General features: G+C 40.9%; 1 protein-coding gene across 5 annotated transcripts in view; it reads right to left on the bottom strand.

Annotated features, from left to right (window-relative positions):
• The window catches only part of ST3GAL3 (ST3 beta-galactoside alpha-2,3-sialyltransferase 3), a 174,231-nt gene that overhangs the window by 68,283 nt on the left and 85,952 nt on the right, over positions 1–19,996 (bottom strand). For all 5 annotated transcript variants that reach the window (XM_021528189.2, XM_021528206.2, XM_021528198.2 and 2 more), the window contains one exon: positions 2,551–2,645. In XM_021528189.2, the coding sequence (XP_021383864.1) occupies positions 2,551–2,645 (95 nt within the window). The remainder of the gene's footprint in view (positions 1–2,550; positions 2,646–19,996) is intronic.

A 19,996-nucleotide genomic window follows, 5' to 3' on the forward strand; every position in this document is an offset into this window, starting at 1 on the left:
TGAGCCATTTCTACTCTTTTACATGTAATTTACAGAGACGTGTTATTCCAAATTAGTGCAGCCCAGTAGACAATACTCCTCAAAAACTGCTTTCCCCTAAATATTGCAAGACTCATTCTTGCAATCTTGGAACTATCCTTTCTTGGATCAGTAAACACAAAGTGATGGATAAAAAAGCTATTTTTCAGAGACAAAGCAAAGTAAAACTTGGGTAAGAATAGAAACTTTAACAAAAGAAAGTAGAAATGGTGGATTAGCTTCCAAGCTACTGACAATCCTTCAGTTTCATAACTGTAGCATTTTCAAGCTACTACAGATTAGTTTCTAGAAGTTCCTTGGAACATGTAGCATCACTGAAAGTGAGCTCATCCTGTAGCTCTACTTCAAACACAAAAAAAACCAAATTCAAAAGACCCAAAAAGACCCAAACAAACAAAAAGCCATTTTGCACTTGGCACAGATCACAGTGACTTAAAAACAGCAGGTGATATTCACCACAGTTCTCAGCAAGGTCTTCCCATCACCATCTCAGCTCAGTCGGTGTCTATAAACACCATCCACCTTTCCCAGTGTGGTGCACGTCGGAAATCCCAGCTGACAGTGTCACGGAGCTGCCTAACACACAGAGCAGAGCTCCCGCCCCATCTGTTTCAACACAGCCACATCTCTCTACACTTTCTCAGCCACCCTGACTACTCCTTTTCCCATGCACATCCCAGCTCTGATAGTCTTCACCTTGCACCAGCACATGACTGAGCTCCACGCTGCCTGCCTGGATCATTTGTTTGGATATCATTAGATTGCCCTGACTGAAAGCCCTAATGAGGTGCTGATTCCATCATCCAATCAGTTGTCTAAGCCCAAATGCATCCCATGGGAGAGCCAGAAAAGACTGATGCAAGAATTCCAAGTGATGTGTAACATGAAAGGGCGCCATTCGCATCGCTAGGACTCACAGCCTGTCAGCGCAGCCATTAGAAATTCGGGGCTACACAGATTTATAATTCAACCCTCCCACACACACAGAACTTGCTCTAGACTGAAACTTGGCACAAAATTCGGTCCCAGGAGGGTGTTAAAAAAATAACCTATTCAACAGTTTCCGTCCCATGGCTTCAGCTCACAGCCATTTAAATAATGGCAATTTCTCATTTCTCTTTTTAACTGAGGAAATCCAATATAAAACAGCAGATTTACATAACATTGCAGTGGTGATACAAGCTGGCAACAAACCCAGAGAGAAGGCTGCCAGAGCCATTCTGTCATTCTCTTTTGGTGAATTTCTCCATTTGGATTCAGTTTAATTGAATGATTTTTATTAGGTCTAGCTGACATCACATGTAACCTGCAAATCCCACCTCCACACTGGCCAGGCATCTTGCCCTAGCTTTGTACACCTTGTGTGCTGGTTAGAAGGGGACAAGCCCTCCTGTGGTCACAGCAGCCTCCCACTTGTGCTGCCACTGTTAGTTCTTTGCTGCAAACTCCCCTGGCTGATTTAGAGGACAGTAATTAGCTTCCTATTGAGCTGCAGAAGACTGACTGGACAAGGAATGGACAAAACAAAGAAGGGAACTGATGTAAGCCAAAAGCAATTTGTCAGTAGAGCCTTTGATTTGATCAGAGATTGTTCCACAGCTACCACACCTGCTTCCAGGGAGAGACACAGAGCCAAGCTTTCTGTGGCTGCAGTTCTTTATCCACCAGGTATTTAAATTCCTACTGGAATATCTGTAATCTTGAGTTTGTCAGTGGAAAAAAAAAATTCCAAGTTGATGCAATGTCACAAAAACTTATTAAATACACAGGACCTCAGATAGTCTACAGCAAATCATGGCAGTGAGCACAAGCCTTCTGCTCCACCACCACTTGGACAGAGAGGCTGTGATTGCACACGTGGGACAAGTGGGAGCTTGTCACCCCAAAACAGATTATCTTCTGGGTGGCCTACTGGCTCCCATCTCATGTACCAACCACCACTCCTGCTTTCCCACAGCACGTCTGAGGCATAGCTCCTTCTGCCTCGCTCCAGCTGGAGGATAGGGCATATTAAAATTATCATCAAAGCATCTGAACTTACTTTTTTTATTTGTTATATAAGTAAATAAGTAGACCAACTATAAAATTCTATGATAAGACAATGAAGATTAATGGTCAAGCCCAAGGCATCTTTCCTGTTCTTTAGAGAATTACTGACTTAAAGGTACTTCAAACCAGTTTGAACCCTCTGCTGTTGACAGCAAAGCTGCTACAAGGTCTTCTGGGCAGGCAGTATCAAAATGTTTCTTCTAGAATGTGGTCGTTGGTCTGAATTGCCATTGTTGCACTGATTCTCCACATGTACCAAACCATCTTCCCTAAGGCCAGCCTCTTAGGTCCACAGTCCAGCTGCAAAAACCCTTCTGCATTTCTGAGAACTACATATACAATAATTCTCTCAAACAGGGGAAACAAACTGTGCCCAAAGGACCACCTGAGTTTTCAAAATGGAAAAGAAAATGGGCCAGCATCTGCAGAGCACCTTCACCAACAGCTGCAGTTTTCTCATACCTTGTCCTTTAATTCCAAAAGGGGGTACAAAGTCCCTGATACGTGCCCATTTCCTGAAGGAATCGTCCAAGAACATTGGTGCCGGCTTCGAGAACCTAAGAAAACCAAATGAGAAAGAAATTAACTCCTGAACTAGAAAGGATAAACTTCTGCAGAATTGTTGAGAGAATCCATACCTAAATGCAGATTCTACATTGTCACTGGCAACAGAGTAATGTGGAAGATTTTACTTTTACCCAAAATGACTGCAATGAAACAAGTCTGCCAGAATTTGTGCCACAAGGACACTCAAATCACTCAAGTCATGAACCTAGCAATCACTTACACTCAATAATTTAACACTGCCCCAGTACTGTTTGGCTATTAATTTAGCTACAATAAACTGTAAATTGCAAGCAGGGTTTAGGCAGTTTGACTTCCAGGTTTGTGAGCCCAAGCCAGTTTATGTTCTGTCTGTGTGAGTGTGTAAGGAGTCTGCTTTGGCCTCACTTGTGCACATAAACAGCAGCTATCACCACACAGGCAAGAAAACAGTTCAGGAGATCGTGAAGCAGCTTGTAGTTTACAGAGAAAGGAAATGGAAATTCAGTGTCTTCTTCAGCATTCATTAACACATAAATGATTCAAGAGAGGTTCCTGCCAAACCAAACAGTTATGATCTATCCAAAATGCCTTACAAAAGAGAGACCTAGTCCTTCTTAACCATGTCATTATGGAAATACATTATCCTAATTATACCCTCAACACACAAACACAGCAGCTAGTAAAAATTTGTCTCTTCTAGAAACAATTACTACAGTGGCCAGAGAAAAGGAAACAATTAACAAACACAGAAATATTAACTTCCATATGGGACCATTTCTGAGTGTATCAAATATACCAGAAAGTATGCTAATGCTATTAGAAATCTGTTCATTCAATCATATCAAAACAGTAGCAGAGATGTTCTGGATCAAAATCAATCCCACCACAAAAAGGAATGTACTACATGTTCAGAGTCAGAGAAAAAACCTCCACTACAGAGCAAGGTACATGCTCTTGAAATAGATCCAGCTTGGCCAACCTACACATGGGAGCAGGACAGATGTAACCCATGGGTTTAGCTCTCCCTTCAGGCTGTTTCTGTACGAGGCATACAACTCTTACTGCAGTCAGATAACTTTCGAACTACCTGATTTAGGATAAACTCATCTACACTATGCCACAGCCAGGTACAGAGCAACAATTTCAGATAGCACACCGAGGAAAGGATGGAATGAAATCCAAACTACAAACTGATCCAAGTGAAGTCCTGTCATAGATACTCAGTAAATCACTGATGAAGAAATCTATGGAAAAGGGAAAGATACCAAGAGAATTTAAAAAAAACAAGAACACTCAGATTCACCCATGCATACTGCTTCACATCCACTTCTGCAATCTTTAATAAGATCATCATAACCATAAAAGAAAGATGCACAGATGGCATGGCTGATCTAGAAGGTAAGGAATGTTTTTTCCAGAGCTGAGAATTACAAAAGTGTATATATATAACTTTATCTGGGAAAAGGTGGGGGAGGTATATTAGATATATTAGAGCTTCTGAAGCTTTTAAGTAAAAACAACCCACAGGCCTATTTAAAAACAAATACAGAACAAAACAATATTAATTGTAACACATTGACTCTGAAAATATCCTAAAATCTTCAATAACCTGACAAATTAGTTCAATGTTTTCTCACACATCTTGGTACACCAACATATAATTACTATGTTTCCCGGGGGGGCCCAGGATTTACCTCCACTTCCTTTCAACATCAACAGGAGGAATCTTTGCAGGACTCTCATGCAAGAGCTTTTATAACCTGAAGGGCTGCAGCATAGATGCTCACAGCCCTTCCTCTACAGCCACCCCTTTAACTCAGCAGAAGCCAGTCCCACAGAGTGGTCCCTGTTCTCCCCGAGCAGCAGCTGCAGTGAGGGATGACAGCATTGCCTGGGGCTCACCAGCACCTTGGGGCTGCTTTGTGAGGTCACCAAGGCACTCTGGTTGCTGCTGTGATACACAGTCTCCAGGAAAAACATGGATGCTTCAGAAAATGCATATATGAGCAGGTTTTATTCTCTTCTCAAGAAACAAGAGGATTCCAGAGGTGCAGCATAAATAAAACCTTTGCCAGCTCAGTTCACCAGCTTCATGAGAAAGCAGGTACAGGCTATAAGGTTGTTCCTAACTCAGAAGCTGGTGTTATTTATACATACAAATAACTGGCCTGTTTGCAAGTGATACATCTGGGAAAGACAATTTACAGCAGTCTGATGTGGACTAAGGGAGTGCCCCTCCTTAATGCAGATTTCCATTTGTGAAACGTGGCTGGTAAAACCAGGAGGGAAGTCAGATCCTCCTAAGACTCCCTGGACCCCAGGGGACTCCCAGAAATCAGCTGACGCTCAAGGCATGACTGATCTAATGCTCTATGGCGTCACTTCTGCATGTGACAACCAGGGCACCAAGGTGATGCCAAAGAAAGTGAAATGATCATTGGCCTTTCAATTGTATTTGCTACAAGTAAATATAGGGATTTTTCTAGCAAAGAACACAATAGCCTCCGACTAGCTACTATTATTTGGTAATATTTAATACTCCTGTATACAGGGCCATAGAAACCGACTTTTAACTCATGCTTTTGTATCATTTAAGAAGGAGGAAGAACAGTTTTGGGGAAATATTATATCCATATGGGAAAAAAGGGAGCAATTAGAAGATATTTTGCTCCCATAAATCTTGAAAGTAATTCAGTTTTGGAAATATTAAGGAATTATGAATGCTGTAAGCTCATGTGCTTTGCCACCTCAATAAATCAGAGCAAGCCAGAGCTGATGTCCAGCAGTGACAGGGAAGTGCTGTCTGCCAGACTCTCCAGGAGCATGGCTGTTCTGTCTCAGCTCTGAACTGCATCTGGCGTATTCCAGGACCCTCCAGGAAATATTGGGATTTGCCTCAAACAGGCCATGGGAATGCTCTCTGCAGAGCACGTAAAATACACTCAAAGGAATGCATGGGAGTTTGTCAACAGAACAAGCAAATGTTTCTGAATGATGTTAAAACTTTGCATGTACCAAGTAGCTCAGTACTGGATGCTGCATTTTGCCTGTCACAGCTGCCTAAAGGCAGGTTTGCTTCACTGGCAACCACAGCTCCAGACCCAAAATAGGTTTGTGCTCCTTAAGAAAATGGCACAGAAAGTGAAATAGTCAATTTTTTAGTTTTAAATTTTAAGCCCTTCCTCTCTACCCCAAATTCCATAATGCAATCTCATTGCATGTGACAGCCTGAAAAGTTGAGGAATTTGGCTGCTTGTGGCACACACTTATGACCAGTGTAATTTGAGAGAGAAATGCCAAGCATCAATTCAAACAAATCTCTTGTTTGAATGGCATACCCTGCTAAAAGACAAATGACATCTAAATGGACTAAATGCTTGACATGATAATTGTGAGGTACAAAACAAATCTCTCCCAGTTCTCAAGTTTGAATTCCTCATACAAAGACAGTAATAAAATCTCAAACAATTTGTCACCATGCACAGCGAAAGGAAGCAAACGTTCTGCCAGAAATTGTTCTTAAACAGAAATCTATAATCACACAAAAATGTGATATATATTTGTGCCTATGGGACTCTGGCTTATGTGACAAAACATTATATTTCCAGTTCTTTCCACCCTGACAAGAAGAGTTGTGACCCCAAAGCATTTCTGAAGGCTGAGTTAGCCTGCCAGAAGCTCCCCAGCCAAGATTTTCAGCCATTCCATTTTGTCCCTGATACTGAGGCCACTTCACAGTTACTCCTCTGTGATGAGCACTGAAGTACTCAGCATAAGCAGCACTAACTTCCCAAAGTATCTTGCAGCCACTGTGCAAGGTAGCTATGGGACAATTTTAGACATTGAATCTTGACTAGAATCTGCTCCCTACTCCTTATCTGCTGCTTTCCAGGCAATTAATACATAAACATGTAGAAGAGAAAAAGCTACATCTCAGAGAAGGTAAAATGAATAAACTAATTTATGTGTCTTTGGTTTCAGCAAGGAGGGATGAAGAAAAGGTCAAGTTCCTGAATGAGTAAAGGAGAGACAGGACCACATTTCTAAGGAGCCACAACACCAAGGAAAAGCAGACTGGTAGCCACTAAACTCCACTGTGAGCTTATATTTCAGATTTTCCCTTTTTTAAAAAGATTCTCCTTTAAGCTGATATGTGCTTTTGTTTATTCTTTAATTAAGGAGAATCAATAGTGCTGGAAAACTGAAAGCTGAAAGAAAAAAAAAGCCCAAACAGTGCTAGAACCTAATGATGTGCAGAACCTGTGCACATTGCATTTGTAAAGGGGCAGGAATGGCTTCTTTCTCTTTTTTTAAACCACACATAAATTATTTATTTGTTCTGGCATGACTTCTATCTTCTGTTTGCTGATGATCAAAAGCATCCATGGTTAGACAGAAGGCACAAAGTCTACCAATGTTATTAATTAAATACAAACTGAAGCCCTTGAGTGCTGATTCATTAGCCCTGACACAGACATTTATGGAGGGAGAAAATCTAAACTAACCTTTTCCTTTTTCCTTACTGAGACCTAGAGGTATGCTGTCTCCCTTGCCTCCCTTCTCTGGGGAGCAGCATGGTGTGACAGCATAGGAATGAGGAGGTTTGTGACATCCTGATTTTACATTTCTTATTGACATTAATCCTCTGCCAAAAATCCAAGCAGCTCAAAGATGCCTCAAGGAGCTGAAAAATTTAAGAAACCGCATTAATAAGGATTAAACCCATCTTACAACCAACATACTACTTTTCCTATACCAGCAAACAAGCCCAAAAAGAAAAAAAAAAGATGGCTGCAAGAAGAGTATCTTTAATAGCACAGATCAGCCCAAAAATTAAGTTGATCTTAAACTGCAGAAGTCTAAAATAAAATAATATGGTAGAGAGAACTTAGCACTTAGGAATGGCTGTTTAGAGCACCCTACCAGAGCCATTTGAGACCATTAACAAGAGAGTGTGATCTTGTAAAGAGATCACCACAGATCCCCACCCACCTTCTCCTCTTCTCTCTGTGCCTACAGACCCTTGAGTGTACCTGCAGCTGTCTCAGGCTGCAAAGTTCTCAGCTACTTGGCCACTCCCATTGCACAACAGAACAGTGCTCTGCAGTAAATATCACCACCACTCCAAAAAGATTACTTTGAACAGGCTTTATTCCATAAGCAAAGGAAAGGGCAGGTAAAATCAACTGAACCCAAACTCAACAGACCGTGTAGCAGTTATCCCTGCCTACGTCCCTGTGAATGATTGCTCTGTACCTTTGAGGCACTCTGGAACATCTTCAGCCTTCTTGCCCTCTGCTCTCCATCACCTAGTAGGTTGTTTAAACTCATCAGTGCAGCCCTTTTCTCATTTTCTCATTGCTCTATTTAGAGCTGGACCAGCTGCTCCGAGAGGTATCTTAAAAGGCTCCCAGCCTCTGCACTGTGGCTCATACAAAGAACATTATTACACTCCTGCAGGAAAGATAAACATCCTATCATGAATGAAAAATGAAACTATTACAGCTGTAAAACCTGTTAAATACTCTACTTTATTCAAGATCAGAAAGCATCAACTCAAGGACCATGCCCAATTCTGGGCCTCATGTGAGAAATGTGAACTGAAAAAAGGCCATAGGAGACTGAAAAACATCTAAGGTCTAGAAAACATGATGTCTGAGGAAAGCAAGAAAAAACAAAACCAAATTTTGCTTAGTATAGAAAAAACTGGAACAATGCATGATCAATATTACAAGGCTGCTGCAAAAGAGCAACAGATAAAATCTTTATATCCCTAATAAAGAGAAGTAGTAACACTGGCCCTAAAATGCAGCAAAGAAAATACTTTTAAAAATGTTTCTTATGCTTGGGAACATTACACATTGAAATCTACTGTCGGGACATGGATTACAGAACTCATATCAACTACACTGTTTTCTGATTTGATTGTATTATTTTTAATAAGTTTATATCTATTAAACACAATTTAGCCATAGCTGTGCCTACTTTTTTGAGGGAAATTCAAATAGATGATATTTTGAAGTTCTGCACAGGTCTATTCCATCTAAAACCACTTTCATACTGGGCTAACATTGCTAGGAGGTGACCAACTAGCCAAGCTACAGTCTGCTGCAGCTAGGAATCAAGAGCTGCCCTTCAGACTCCTTGCACTTTTTAAGAATTCCTCTTCATATATGGTAATCAAATTTCAGTGCAATCACTGCAGATAAGCAGCACATGGATTTTCCAGCCTGCTGCCTGCCAAGAGTGCTTTCTGTTTGTACCCCGCACCTTTGTAATAAACAGGAAGACACGTAAAGTTTAACCTTTCTGCAGTCATTAATGTCTTGGGCTTATGGCACCACCAAGGCACAAAATCAAAGAATGATTTAATATTGGCCCAGTCCCTCCTGCTCACTTATTGTGTTCTGACCTGCATAAAGTCCAACAAAGTATCCCAAGCAGCTTACCCATATAATGCAGTTAGTCATGGGGACTGGAAAAGTTTTCAGATAAACTAAATATTAAAGACAAAAAGAAATCAGTTTGCCTGCTCTGATGAAATCCTCACACTTTCCTCCCAATTTTCCAAACATTTCAGACAAAAGCCACACATACATGCACAAAAATAACAAGAAGCTTGGTTTAAAGGTTGGTTTCCTCTTGGGGGAAAAAAAAACAAATCAAAAAACTATAAAATTCATACCAGGCAGAAACTTTGTCCTGACCTGCCTTATGCAGCAGCTTATAAGAAAACATGAAAAATTTGTCATTGTTCACAAAACTCTCTAATACCAAAACACAATTATGCAAGGGTGAACTTCTCAACAACACACGGTTCTGTTAGCTTAAAAAACAGTCTTCTAACATCATTTCAATGTCATAGCTTGTTTCTCGTGTTATTGTCAATGATGCAAGATTGAATTACAGCTCATTCTTCCTACAAAAAGCCAGGTGGGGGTTCAAGAACTCTGAGGGAGCACTGAGCCAAACAGATGAGATTATGTGGTATTTGGAAACATGATGAAGGTGAGCGAAAGCAGACTGCAATTACTGCCTGGGTTTCCAAAGCCTTCTGTGCAAACAAAAAATGAGATGAAGAGGGAAGGTGAAAGGTCCAATACTTCTCCCAAGAAGAAAGAGTTAGCTCCCATAGACAATGCCAGCTAGCAACTCTGCCAGCTGGCCAGACTTTAGCACAGCTATGTCCCTGTTAATATTCTGCTGGAACAGGAAGGGGACTGTGCTTTCTAATGAAGCCCAACTGGAGAGCAGTCATGTAGGGTCTGCTGCTGTGCAACACGGCACTCCCAAGAGGCAGGGTATCCAGGGGATCTCTTTGGTGAAGATCTAACACATTCCAAAAGACTGCAGAGGACGGGCACAGTTCCCAACACAGACCTGTTGTCTTTCATCACACTAATTAACCAGTCTGTTCAATGCAGTGATTGCACATTACTTTTATAAAGCCAACTTAATGTTCTCTTGATCCTTCCTGCAGAGAGAACTTAATCCCTGTCATTGCTACTCACTGCTCATTCTTGCCACCACTGGCCATATCTGACTGTCCTGAACTGCCAGCAGTCTTATGGTGGAGCACAACAAATTGCACTTCTCTGTTTCAAAAAACCTCTGATCTCATTTTCTCCTACCACATTACTTAATGTATATGCCTATCTTGAGGTTATCCTATTGTCTCAGACCAATCTTCACATTTCAAATCACTGGAGGGAACAGTGAAATTTTGAGTGGCCTTCATTCATTACTTCACAAGTGATTATGTCATGGCAGAAGGAGCCTGGAACACTCAATGCTGTAAAGAACTGAAGTGACTGCTCTGTTGATGTACAGCACAGGGGATGTGGCACAGAAGGGAAAGAGCTGTTGAAGTTAATGAACAACTAAGCACAAAATGACTGTGATTTGATCCTGATACAACCAGTTAAAGACAAAAATAAGGTCATCAATGTTTTAAAAAAACCAAAACAGCTTTGTTATGGAAGCTAATGAAAACAGAAAAGCACAAAACAAATTACTTGATGTGAAGCTTGGTCATTTTATGAAAGGGGTTGCACGACTTGGTGTCTGCATAGACAGAAGACTGGACTTCATAATTAATTCCATTTCTGAATGTCTGATGTCCCTTCACCTCTGGCCCATTGATCTTATCCAGGTCAAAAATCCACTTGGGGCAAAAGTTCCCTGCCTAAGTCATACAGGAGTGAGGATGGTGGTAGAAGAAATGTCAATGTTTCAAACAGATGGGTTGATCTGAGTGAAAAGAGTCTTTAATTTTTTCAAGGCTCATACACTTCTGGAATGACCAATGCCACTTTAGAAGCTAGACAAAAAAATTCCTATTAACACGATATGGAAAACATTAGTCTGTTGTGAAATACACATGGCATTAACAGAAGTCTTGTGAGCTCTTCAGATTTTCTTACATGTAGGACAATATGCTGAAAAGTTCTGCATGACACAGTTCCTCATATCACACTCCTGGGAGAATCTCAGCCTTCATATTAAGAAAACATCCCACAGCAAATCAAAAAAAAATTTTGTAGACTTATAGTTAGAAATGAGACCTCAATAATGAATAAATGCTCAGAAACCTAAAGAGGAAGAAAAAGAAACCATTGTTTTTCAACTGCGTGAGTTTTCTGTCCTGACTCATTATTACTGACTATTTGCAGGTTGCAATTCTCATCAGTGCAACTCCCTACAGTGACTTTAAGGTGATCCAAAGAAGGTTTCCTCAATGAAAATGCAGGCAAGGGACAAGCTTGCTTTCACACACCAACAGGAAATGAGAGGAAAACAGTAAATGTGAGGGGAAAAAAGTCTGCAGAAGCTATTGCTCTGACAGCTGCCTACAGCACACAAGACAGGCAGACAATTAAATACAAAGAAACAAAGACAAGAAGTGAATCTTCTTTTCACACCACAAATTTATGCTCAAAGACAATTATACAGATGTTTCTTACAATTTTTTGTCAGTTGTTTTCAAAAGATTTTTTTAAAGTTATCACAATGTGCATTTCATGTGAAAAACTGGCATAGCAATGACCATATCAAATCAGATCTGCAGTTCATTTGAGAAAACAGGAAGATAACAACTAGAAATGAGAACAAAGCTTGCAATGGAAACAAGAAAAGACCGAAAGCATAGGAGCTATTGGGCAAGCATAGGAGATGCTGGGCAAGCACAATTCTCCCCAAACACCTGGAAATTGGACAATGCTTTTTGGCTGGAATCCATACCATGGCTTGCACCATTCAGCAGCTGGACATCCTAACTTAAAAAACAGTGGGAGTGGAAATGTTCTCTATTGCACAATTCCTAAGGCCTAAACAATTCAGCTTGTCATGCTCCTTCTTGTAGGAAGTTGTTCAAGGAGCAGTTATGTGATTTTCAAGCTTGCCAAGAAATCAAAGCAGCATCATTCATCCAACCAGAGAATAAGCTTTTTTCCTTCTATTAGGTGAAAGAGGATAATGGAGCTTTAAGTGCCATCTCCTAGGTAGAGCCACCAGATGTGCATTTGTAGAATGTACACAAAAAAACCCCAAACATTACTATCAGAATAATTTCACTTGCAGAAAAACAATTACAGATAGATCACAAAGCTGTTACTAATGAGATCCATATCAATCTCAATGGGAAAAATTCCAGATGCATTTCTGTTTCTCTGCTGCACAATAGACTTCACATTGTAGTGCAGGACAAACTGGGGGCAGACAGTTGTTACTATTTTAGATTCAGACAGAGGCGTTTTTATTCCTTTAACCAGATGCAAAAACCTCCAAAGATTTCACTGAAAGCCTGAACAAAAAAAACCCCAAAAAAACAACAAAACCAAAAGCCCAAGTGGAAAGAGTGTTTTCAGAGGGACATATCCCCCTAGGTGCCAGAAGGTACTTCTGTAACTGGAGATAATGCTTGAAAGGGTTGACACAGACCTCATGTCCAGTTTAACCTAATTTTCTGGCTCCTCTGTCACCTTATTAATTCCAGCCCTTAGCCTAAGAGTGGTGATCTGTAAAGCAACATGCATTAAAACCTCCCAGATAATATCAGCACTATTTAATATACACCTCTCCCCTTTGGTCCCATGGCTCTAAAAATAAACAAGTATTTTAACAAACCAAGGGTAAGACTCTGAGCCTGTAAAATCTCTTTCTAGGTACTGTTTCCAGAGATAAGGCACAGAGGCTGGACATGGAAGAGTTTCCATGCAAGAGGCCACCTGATAAAACCAAAAGGATTTACTGACTAACAGAGCAAGTGGGTGCTGTGGAGAAAGCTGCAAACAGTGCCAGCACAGACAGCTACATCCTTTCCTCATCAGCCCACACAGAAAGTGTCTGGCTTGAGTTGGAGATCAGGCAGGGAAAAGAGACTGGAGGTGAAAATTTACTCAGATGAAGTAAAGAACCACAAACCATGAGGATTTCTCCTGTCCTATCTGAAAAACAAGTGTGCAAAATAAGGCCTGTGCTTCCAGCCAGTGAACTCACTGGCCTCATCCAACCAGGGCCCTCTGCTCTGCTGTGTTCCCATGTCCAAATTCATCACACATCTGGCAAGAGACCATGCAGCAACAACAGTACCCATAGCAGTAACTTCAAAGGACTCAGCCAGGATGCTTGATGGATACCTGAAGCACAAGGTATACTCTTAAAAGCCTACCCTCTAAAATGCTGTAAATCTCCTGGATATCCTCCCTGACTCACTAATCAAAGCAGAGACATCCTCCCAGTTCTTATTGCTCCACTTGAAGAATGGTACAACAGCCCTCCTCATTCCAGGAATGGAGTTTTTCAATGAGATAGTTCATTTCAACAATTTCCCACAAGAAAAAACTGCAGAAAAAAGGATACTGCTGGTTTATACATTTGAGATTAATGTAAGTCACTGAAACAAATACTTAGTATTATTAGCTACTAAAGGAAATGGTTATGGTGAAGATGAGGGGATAAAAACCTCACAAAAATATGCCTTTTCTTTCAGCATCCTTGATAGAGAAAGCACTTCTACAGCTGTGGGAAAGAAAACAAGACACAACGGCTGAAGTTAAAATTACACATCTTTGGCTCTTATCAAAGGGAGCTCTAGCACATGGACAAAGTGCAGTCTGCGTGATTCCAATTCCAAACCAAAGAAATGCTGCAGGCGTATTCATCATCAACATTTGTATTTGCTCCTGAATATTACAAAGAGCAGTGAACATTGCTGATCCACTACTTTTGTCCCAGAAGCGACGTTTAATTGCGTCAACCGCATTCAGCTTTTGTAGAAAGCATCAATAAATGCACTCCTACAATTGATACTCTTCCAGTGACCCCCTCAGGCAAACCAACATGAAGCAGCTCCAGCATGCTGCACTGCCAGCTGACACAGAAATCCTGCCACACCCAGGAGTTTTCCATACCCTTAGAGTGTGGGTGGAACAAAGTACCGAGAGTAACTCAGCATCTCCATTAATCCATCAGGGAGACACAAAAGAATCATAGAATCATTTAGGTTGGAAAATACCTCTAAGATCGAGTCCAACCACTAACGCACCCCTCCCAAGGTTACCACTAAACCATGTCCTCAAGTGCCACATCTAAATGTCCTTTAGCTCCCTCCAGGGATGGTGACTCCACTACCTCCCTAGGCAGCCTGTTCCACTGCTTGATTTTGGTGGAGAAATTTTCCTAATATCCAATCTAAACTTCCCCAGGCACAATTTGAGGCCATTTCCTCTTATCCTGGAGAAGAGAAGGACACCCACTACACTAGAACATCCCTTCAGTTTCTTGTCCTGTAGAGAGTGATGAGGTTTCCTTTGAGTGTTTTTTCCTCTAGGCTAAATGCTTCCAGCTCCTCACAGAATTTGTGCTCTAGAGCCTCCACCAGCTAGTCTCTGTCTTGGCCTGGAATTCAGTCTATTCGCTGTATTTTCTTAACATCATCCAGTTCTGGGGTTTTTTTCTCATTCTTTTGTTTGCTCACTTATGTTTGTCTAACCACTTAGATGGCACTCTACAAACAACTACTCTCAATTTATATCTGTCATAGAGAAGGTGTTCTGTGTTTTCTTTCCACTGCTTAAAAGTATTAAACTTTTCACCACAGACATTTTGGAAGCAGACACTCTTGGTGTGACAGCGCAAGAAATCTCTCCATTAAAATGACAAATTGTAGCCATTTTGTTCTCATTTAATCTTAGTTTTAACAAAACAATCACCTTCTTAAGAAAAACTGAAAAAAGGCATGAAAACTCTCAGCCTGTAAAGTGAAAGCTTTGAAATGCACTGGCAAAGAAAAAGAAGACCATGATATAAATGATGAGTAATCTTAATCACCAGCTATTTCTAATATCTTTTTGTCTTAAGTTCCTCTACCCTCCAATAAACCAACAAATGCTTATCGCTTCTTTGAATTTAGGGATGTACAATACAACAAATAACAGGAAAGCTATGCTTCAACCCACTAAATAAATAATAATGGCAATCAATAATAACAAAAAGCTGTAAAAAAATCCTATAAAATGTTGTGACTGCCCTTCAAAATTTTTCTCAAACATTTATTTTTCTAAAAATAATTTCCCCATATAACTTAGAGTAGTTTAAAAAAAGTTAAAGCTCACAACCCCATCTACCTCAGGATATTCTTAAATTTCCTTGTCTAAACAGAAAAGTTGAAGGACTACATTAGCCAAGTATCTGCTGATCTCAATGACAAGAGAAATAGCAGATTTGCATCAGCCAGCAAAATAGCAATGCTGTTGGCCAAAAGGAGAACTTCCCATAAGTATTTATGGGTGCTCTTTGGGCAAGTGCTCAAACAGCCAGCTGTGGAGTGAGAAAACAGTACAGGATCATCCCACATTACTCTCCCTGTCTCTGTTATGCTCATGCTCAGGCCTCCTAAATTGTACCTTTCCACTGGACATTTTGCTTCCCTGAGCTGCAGACTAAGTGCACTTGGCTGTGACGTTCACAAGCAACACTGCTATAAAACCTGCAGGTTCTTACATCAGTGCTGTGTAAATGTCACCATCTAAAACAGAGGTTACAAGCGACTGAAGATTTTCAAAGACAATCAGCACTTCGCTAAATTCAAAAGCAACTGCGTAGTAACCAGTCTTCTCAACAAATCAGGTTACTCATATTACCATCCTTGTCTTGTAGCAATTATTTCTGAGTATTCCCAGCGCATGTTTTCCCACCATGACAACCTGATACATGCTCTGCAGCAATAGTTTTAATTTTAATATCTTGGTCAGTCAAGGAGTGAATCAAATTGACAGCCCCTCTGCTGATACCAAGCTTTAGAGACAGTAGAACAGGTCTGTCAATTTTTATCAACTGAACTTTGAAAAATGGTCCCCCTAGTTAGAGGGATTAGTATCTCCCTGAAAATAGATATTAGGAATAAAAATACAAGAGCAGCTCTAGCAGAAATCAGAACAGGCTGATGTGCAGGAGTATCAACAAATTGCTTCCAAACCTGCCTGGGGCCAGTACAGCTTTGGAAAATCTGCAATACTTCGAGAGAGCTTTTGTTCCATGGCTACTTGTGTCTTTGGATGCCAAAAGCATGCTAAATGTGTGCAAAGTACAAATCTGAACAAACTGCCTGCTCTACTCACAGTTACCAGCCACTGAAAGCCACTGTCGATGCTTCTTGAAATGCACGTGAAGAGCCTGCCAGCACCAGTCACCAACACCAACCCCAGGACAGGCACAGGGGTCAGAGCTGTGCTCTCCTGGTAATTACAATTACTGTACCAGAACTAGTTGTCTCTGAGGGAGGGGGAAAAAAATGTGTTGCTTGATTTTTAGCTTGGGATTATTTTTCTAAGAATTCATCAGCTTGATTGCCCAGCAGTAAGGAAAATCCCACTTAACGATGCGAGTGAGACAGTGCTGGGGCAGATCAGAGTTCAAAATCTCTTTCCCAAAAATGGCAATAAATGGATGTCCAAGGTAAAGCAAGAACAGGGTAAAGAGATAAAATATTTCCTCCCTAACATTCACACAGCTTTCAAACATTTTCAGCTGAGTGGATTTCCTGAGCTTGATATGGTTTGTCTAATCAGCAAGGCCCCTTTCCCTCCCAGCAATGGATCCCTCCTCCAAATGTTTGTTCAGACTCCTCTGGAATTTGTACAGACAATTTGCAGCTGTCACATGCTTTGGCAAGGAATTGCCCAGGTATATGACCTGATGCACAAAGAACTGAATCTTTTTTGTTCTGATGTGTGTTAAATAGAAACACATTATGCAGAAACACTATATCAATGATTTTTCCCTTCTACTTTTTTTTTTTTCTGTAGTAAAAGCCAAAGCTAAGTTTAGTGCAGCTCAACCAGAAGACCCCCCATGAAAATTTCCAGCTTCCAGCTGCCTCAGCAGTCATATTGTCCCCTACCTCCCAACTCCTCTTTGCCCTCAAGGTCTTCCCTTATTCTGTTTTTGGGATCTGACATTACCAAGCTTGAAGGTATTTTGTTTCATGGAGCTCTCATCTGGGAAGTACACTCCACCTCTGTACAACAGAAGTCTTTACAGCAATTTATTATGTTCCTTATGTGTATTCATACTGTATCTCCTAAAGCTTCCAACTGGCTCCCCTGGTGTCTACCACAAGGCACTTGCTCCTACCCACCAGGTGAGCACCTTCTCCTTTTTGGCCTGGCAGACCACTCAGCAACATTTAAACTGGGAAGAACTGCAGGCAGTATTGCCTCTCCCATCTCTTAAGGGGTCCTGCTGCCTCCTGTGTTCACAGAAGACAGCTTTCCAAGATGCTTCTGGCTGCTAAGATGGCTGGGGAGTTTCAGATTTATGGCCTATGACTGAAAAACTCTTGCTGCTCATTGTAGTTCCTGACCATTACAAATTCCAGGGAAGAACAAGGTCGCGCTGGAGGAAGAGAAGGGCCACAAGGAAGAGAGAGGGCTGGAGTGTTCAAGGATCGGTTGAATGGGGCTTGGATCAGCCTGGTCTAGTGGAAGGTGTCCCTGCCAGTGGTAGGGGTGAGTGGACTAGATGATCTTTAAGGCTCCTTCCAACACAAACTCTTGTATGGTTCTGTGATCTGCATAGGACTGAGGGGCTATACACATACAGTAAAACCCAACTGCTTTTTGGAAACCAGGCACATGCACAGAAACCATGGCACACTCAGGAAATGGTCTGGGCACACTCAGGAAATGGTCTGGGCTTCCAGCTGGTGAAAAACATGAAGTCACTACATCCATAGACTGCACTGAATAAGAAACTGCAATTATGGCAGCTACCAACTGCTTCAAGAGATCCTCTCCTGCTCTTTTGAGAGGGACAATGTTCCTCAGCAGCTGCACACAAGGAGTCAAAAATCAGCTTTCAAAAAGACATATTTCATTCGGAGATGAGGTCTGTCCAGACACAAAGGACAAAGAGCCACATTCCTCCTCTTCAGCTTTAGCTAGCATGGGAATGAAGCTCAGACACAAGAAAACTTCTCTAGCAATGTCCTGCAGCTGTCAAAGAACTAGCATGTGAACAAGTCAGGCACAGGAAGAAGAGAAGTGCTACTACAACCCTGGCCAACTGAGCAACTTCAGAGTCTCAGTCTGACAGCACCAAAGTAGGAGACCATAGAGACACTCTTCTGCTTTCTGTACAGCTTTGACTCAGACGTTCACATGTTGTCCCCATGGACCTGCAGGAAGTACAGGAATACATATGCTTTGATCCAGCAATAATTACTTAAAACCCAGTCTTGTGTGGGAAGTGTTGACAAATTACCTCTGGTAGACACTGAAATCACTCAAACAATTAACTAAGATTAGATTAGCTGGTAGGTTTGGAGAAAGGTTATGAATAAGATGTGTACAGCTGCACATGTTTTTACTCAATTAGATGACAGTAGGACATGTATTACTTCAAACATCAAGGCTACACCCAATCAGATAAGCAATCCCACCTAAAACAAAAACCAGCAACATACTTCCCACAAATGTAAAATAACTTTGTGCTAAGCCATAGTGGAATAAACTGACCAGAGACACAGTTCCTTCCCAACCCCAATCAGCTTCAAAATCAATATCCTAAAGAGCAAGAATTTACATTCTTACTTTTTTAAAAATCTACTGTAACTATAGAAGTTTTATTACCTTCTATATTAGCATTAGTTTTCAGATCCTGTCTTAATAAAGTGTATAACATGAGACTAGTTTGAAACATGATCTATTTCCATTTAATTAAAAGCCAAGAAGATTTAATATTAATGCAATTTACCACTTTTCTAACATTCATTAAATTGTACACTCTAATGGTATTTCCTCTGTAAAACAAATGCATCACATTTTTGTCCATACAAAACCTGTCCTTCCTAGACATGGGAGTGGATCAGAAATCAAATCTGAAGCAGATTTGCAAACACACAAGTCTTCTCTACCACTGCCTCTTCTTAGTACGGGGTAAGAAGAAGAGCACAGGACCAGTGCCTGAGCACTTTGGGCCTCCTTCTAAAGGAGGATTTCCAGAACTGGTGTGAAAGAGCTTCTGAAGGACCTGTGAAGGAGTGCAGTGAAAAAACACATTTTGAGAAGACCCGGCTTGACAGTGGTAAAGGCTGTTGGCTGAAGTAACCTAAAAGACCACCAGTTTTTATTTGTCACACTTCTTCCACCCTCTCCTGTAAAGTCACTTCACATCAGCTCAGAAAACATCACCAGGAAGACATAACAAGAAAAGCCATAAACACAGGGCTCCACAGACAATGGGACAGGCTCTCTAGTGACTTGGACTAGAGAGTCTAATTTTTAAAACCATATTTCAGAGCCACACTTCTACAGTCTGCTTGGAACACATCTGACAGTAGTCGTTGAAGCTTAGCAATGAAGCAAGTAAAAAAGACGGGGAGAACAAAACAGGGGGGAAAGCAGATACAAGGCAATATAAGGAAAGCACAATTAATTGTTATAAGTGATGCAACAGGTCACAGCAAAGAAGAAAAGGGCACTGAATTGTGAGATTTGAGCCACTACATATATAGCAAAACTTCAAATAGGTTCACACTGCATCACATTGAATTACAGGAGTTGTGCTGATCTGACATACCATGGCCACCTAGATGGTTAGAGGTCTATTTTTAGCATTCATTTTAAAGAGTTTTCCTGGTAAAGCATATTTATTGTGTTGTGTTTTTTCAAGTCTATTGGCAAGTTTAGGTAATATATTTGTTCCTTTCATTCCTGCAGCTGAAAGTCTGATTTTAATGAGAGACTGCTCATTTTGGTTAGCAGCTCAATCTTTACATTCTTAAGCCTCTTTAAAATTCCTGGATATATACAGCCTAGGATGGGTGATTTAACACTGATTAGTTTAGTGGTGTGAGAAAGAC

This window comes from Lonchura striata, chromosome 9, assembly GCF_046129695.1.
Source record: "Lonchura striata isolate bLonStr1 chromosome 9, bLonStr1.mat, whole genome shotgun sequence".
Classification (NCBI taxonomy): domain Eukaryota; kingdom Metazoa; phylum Chordata; class Aves; order Passeriformes; family Estrildidae; genus Lonchura; species Lonchura striata.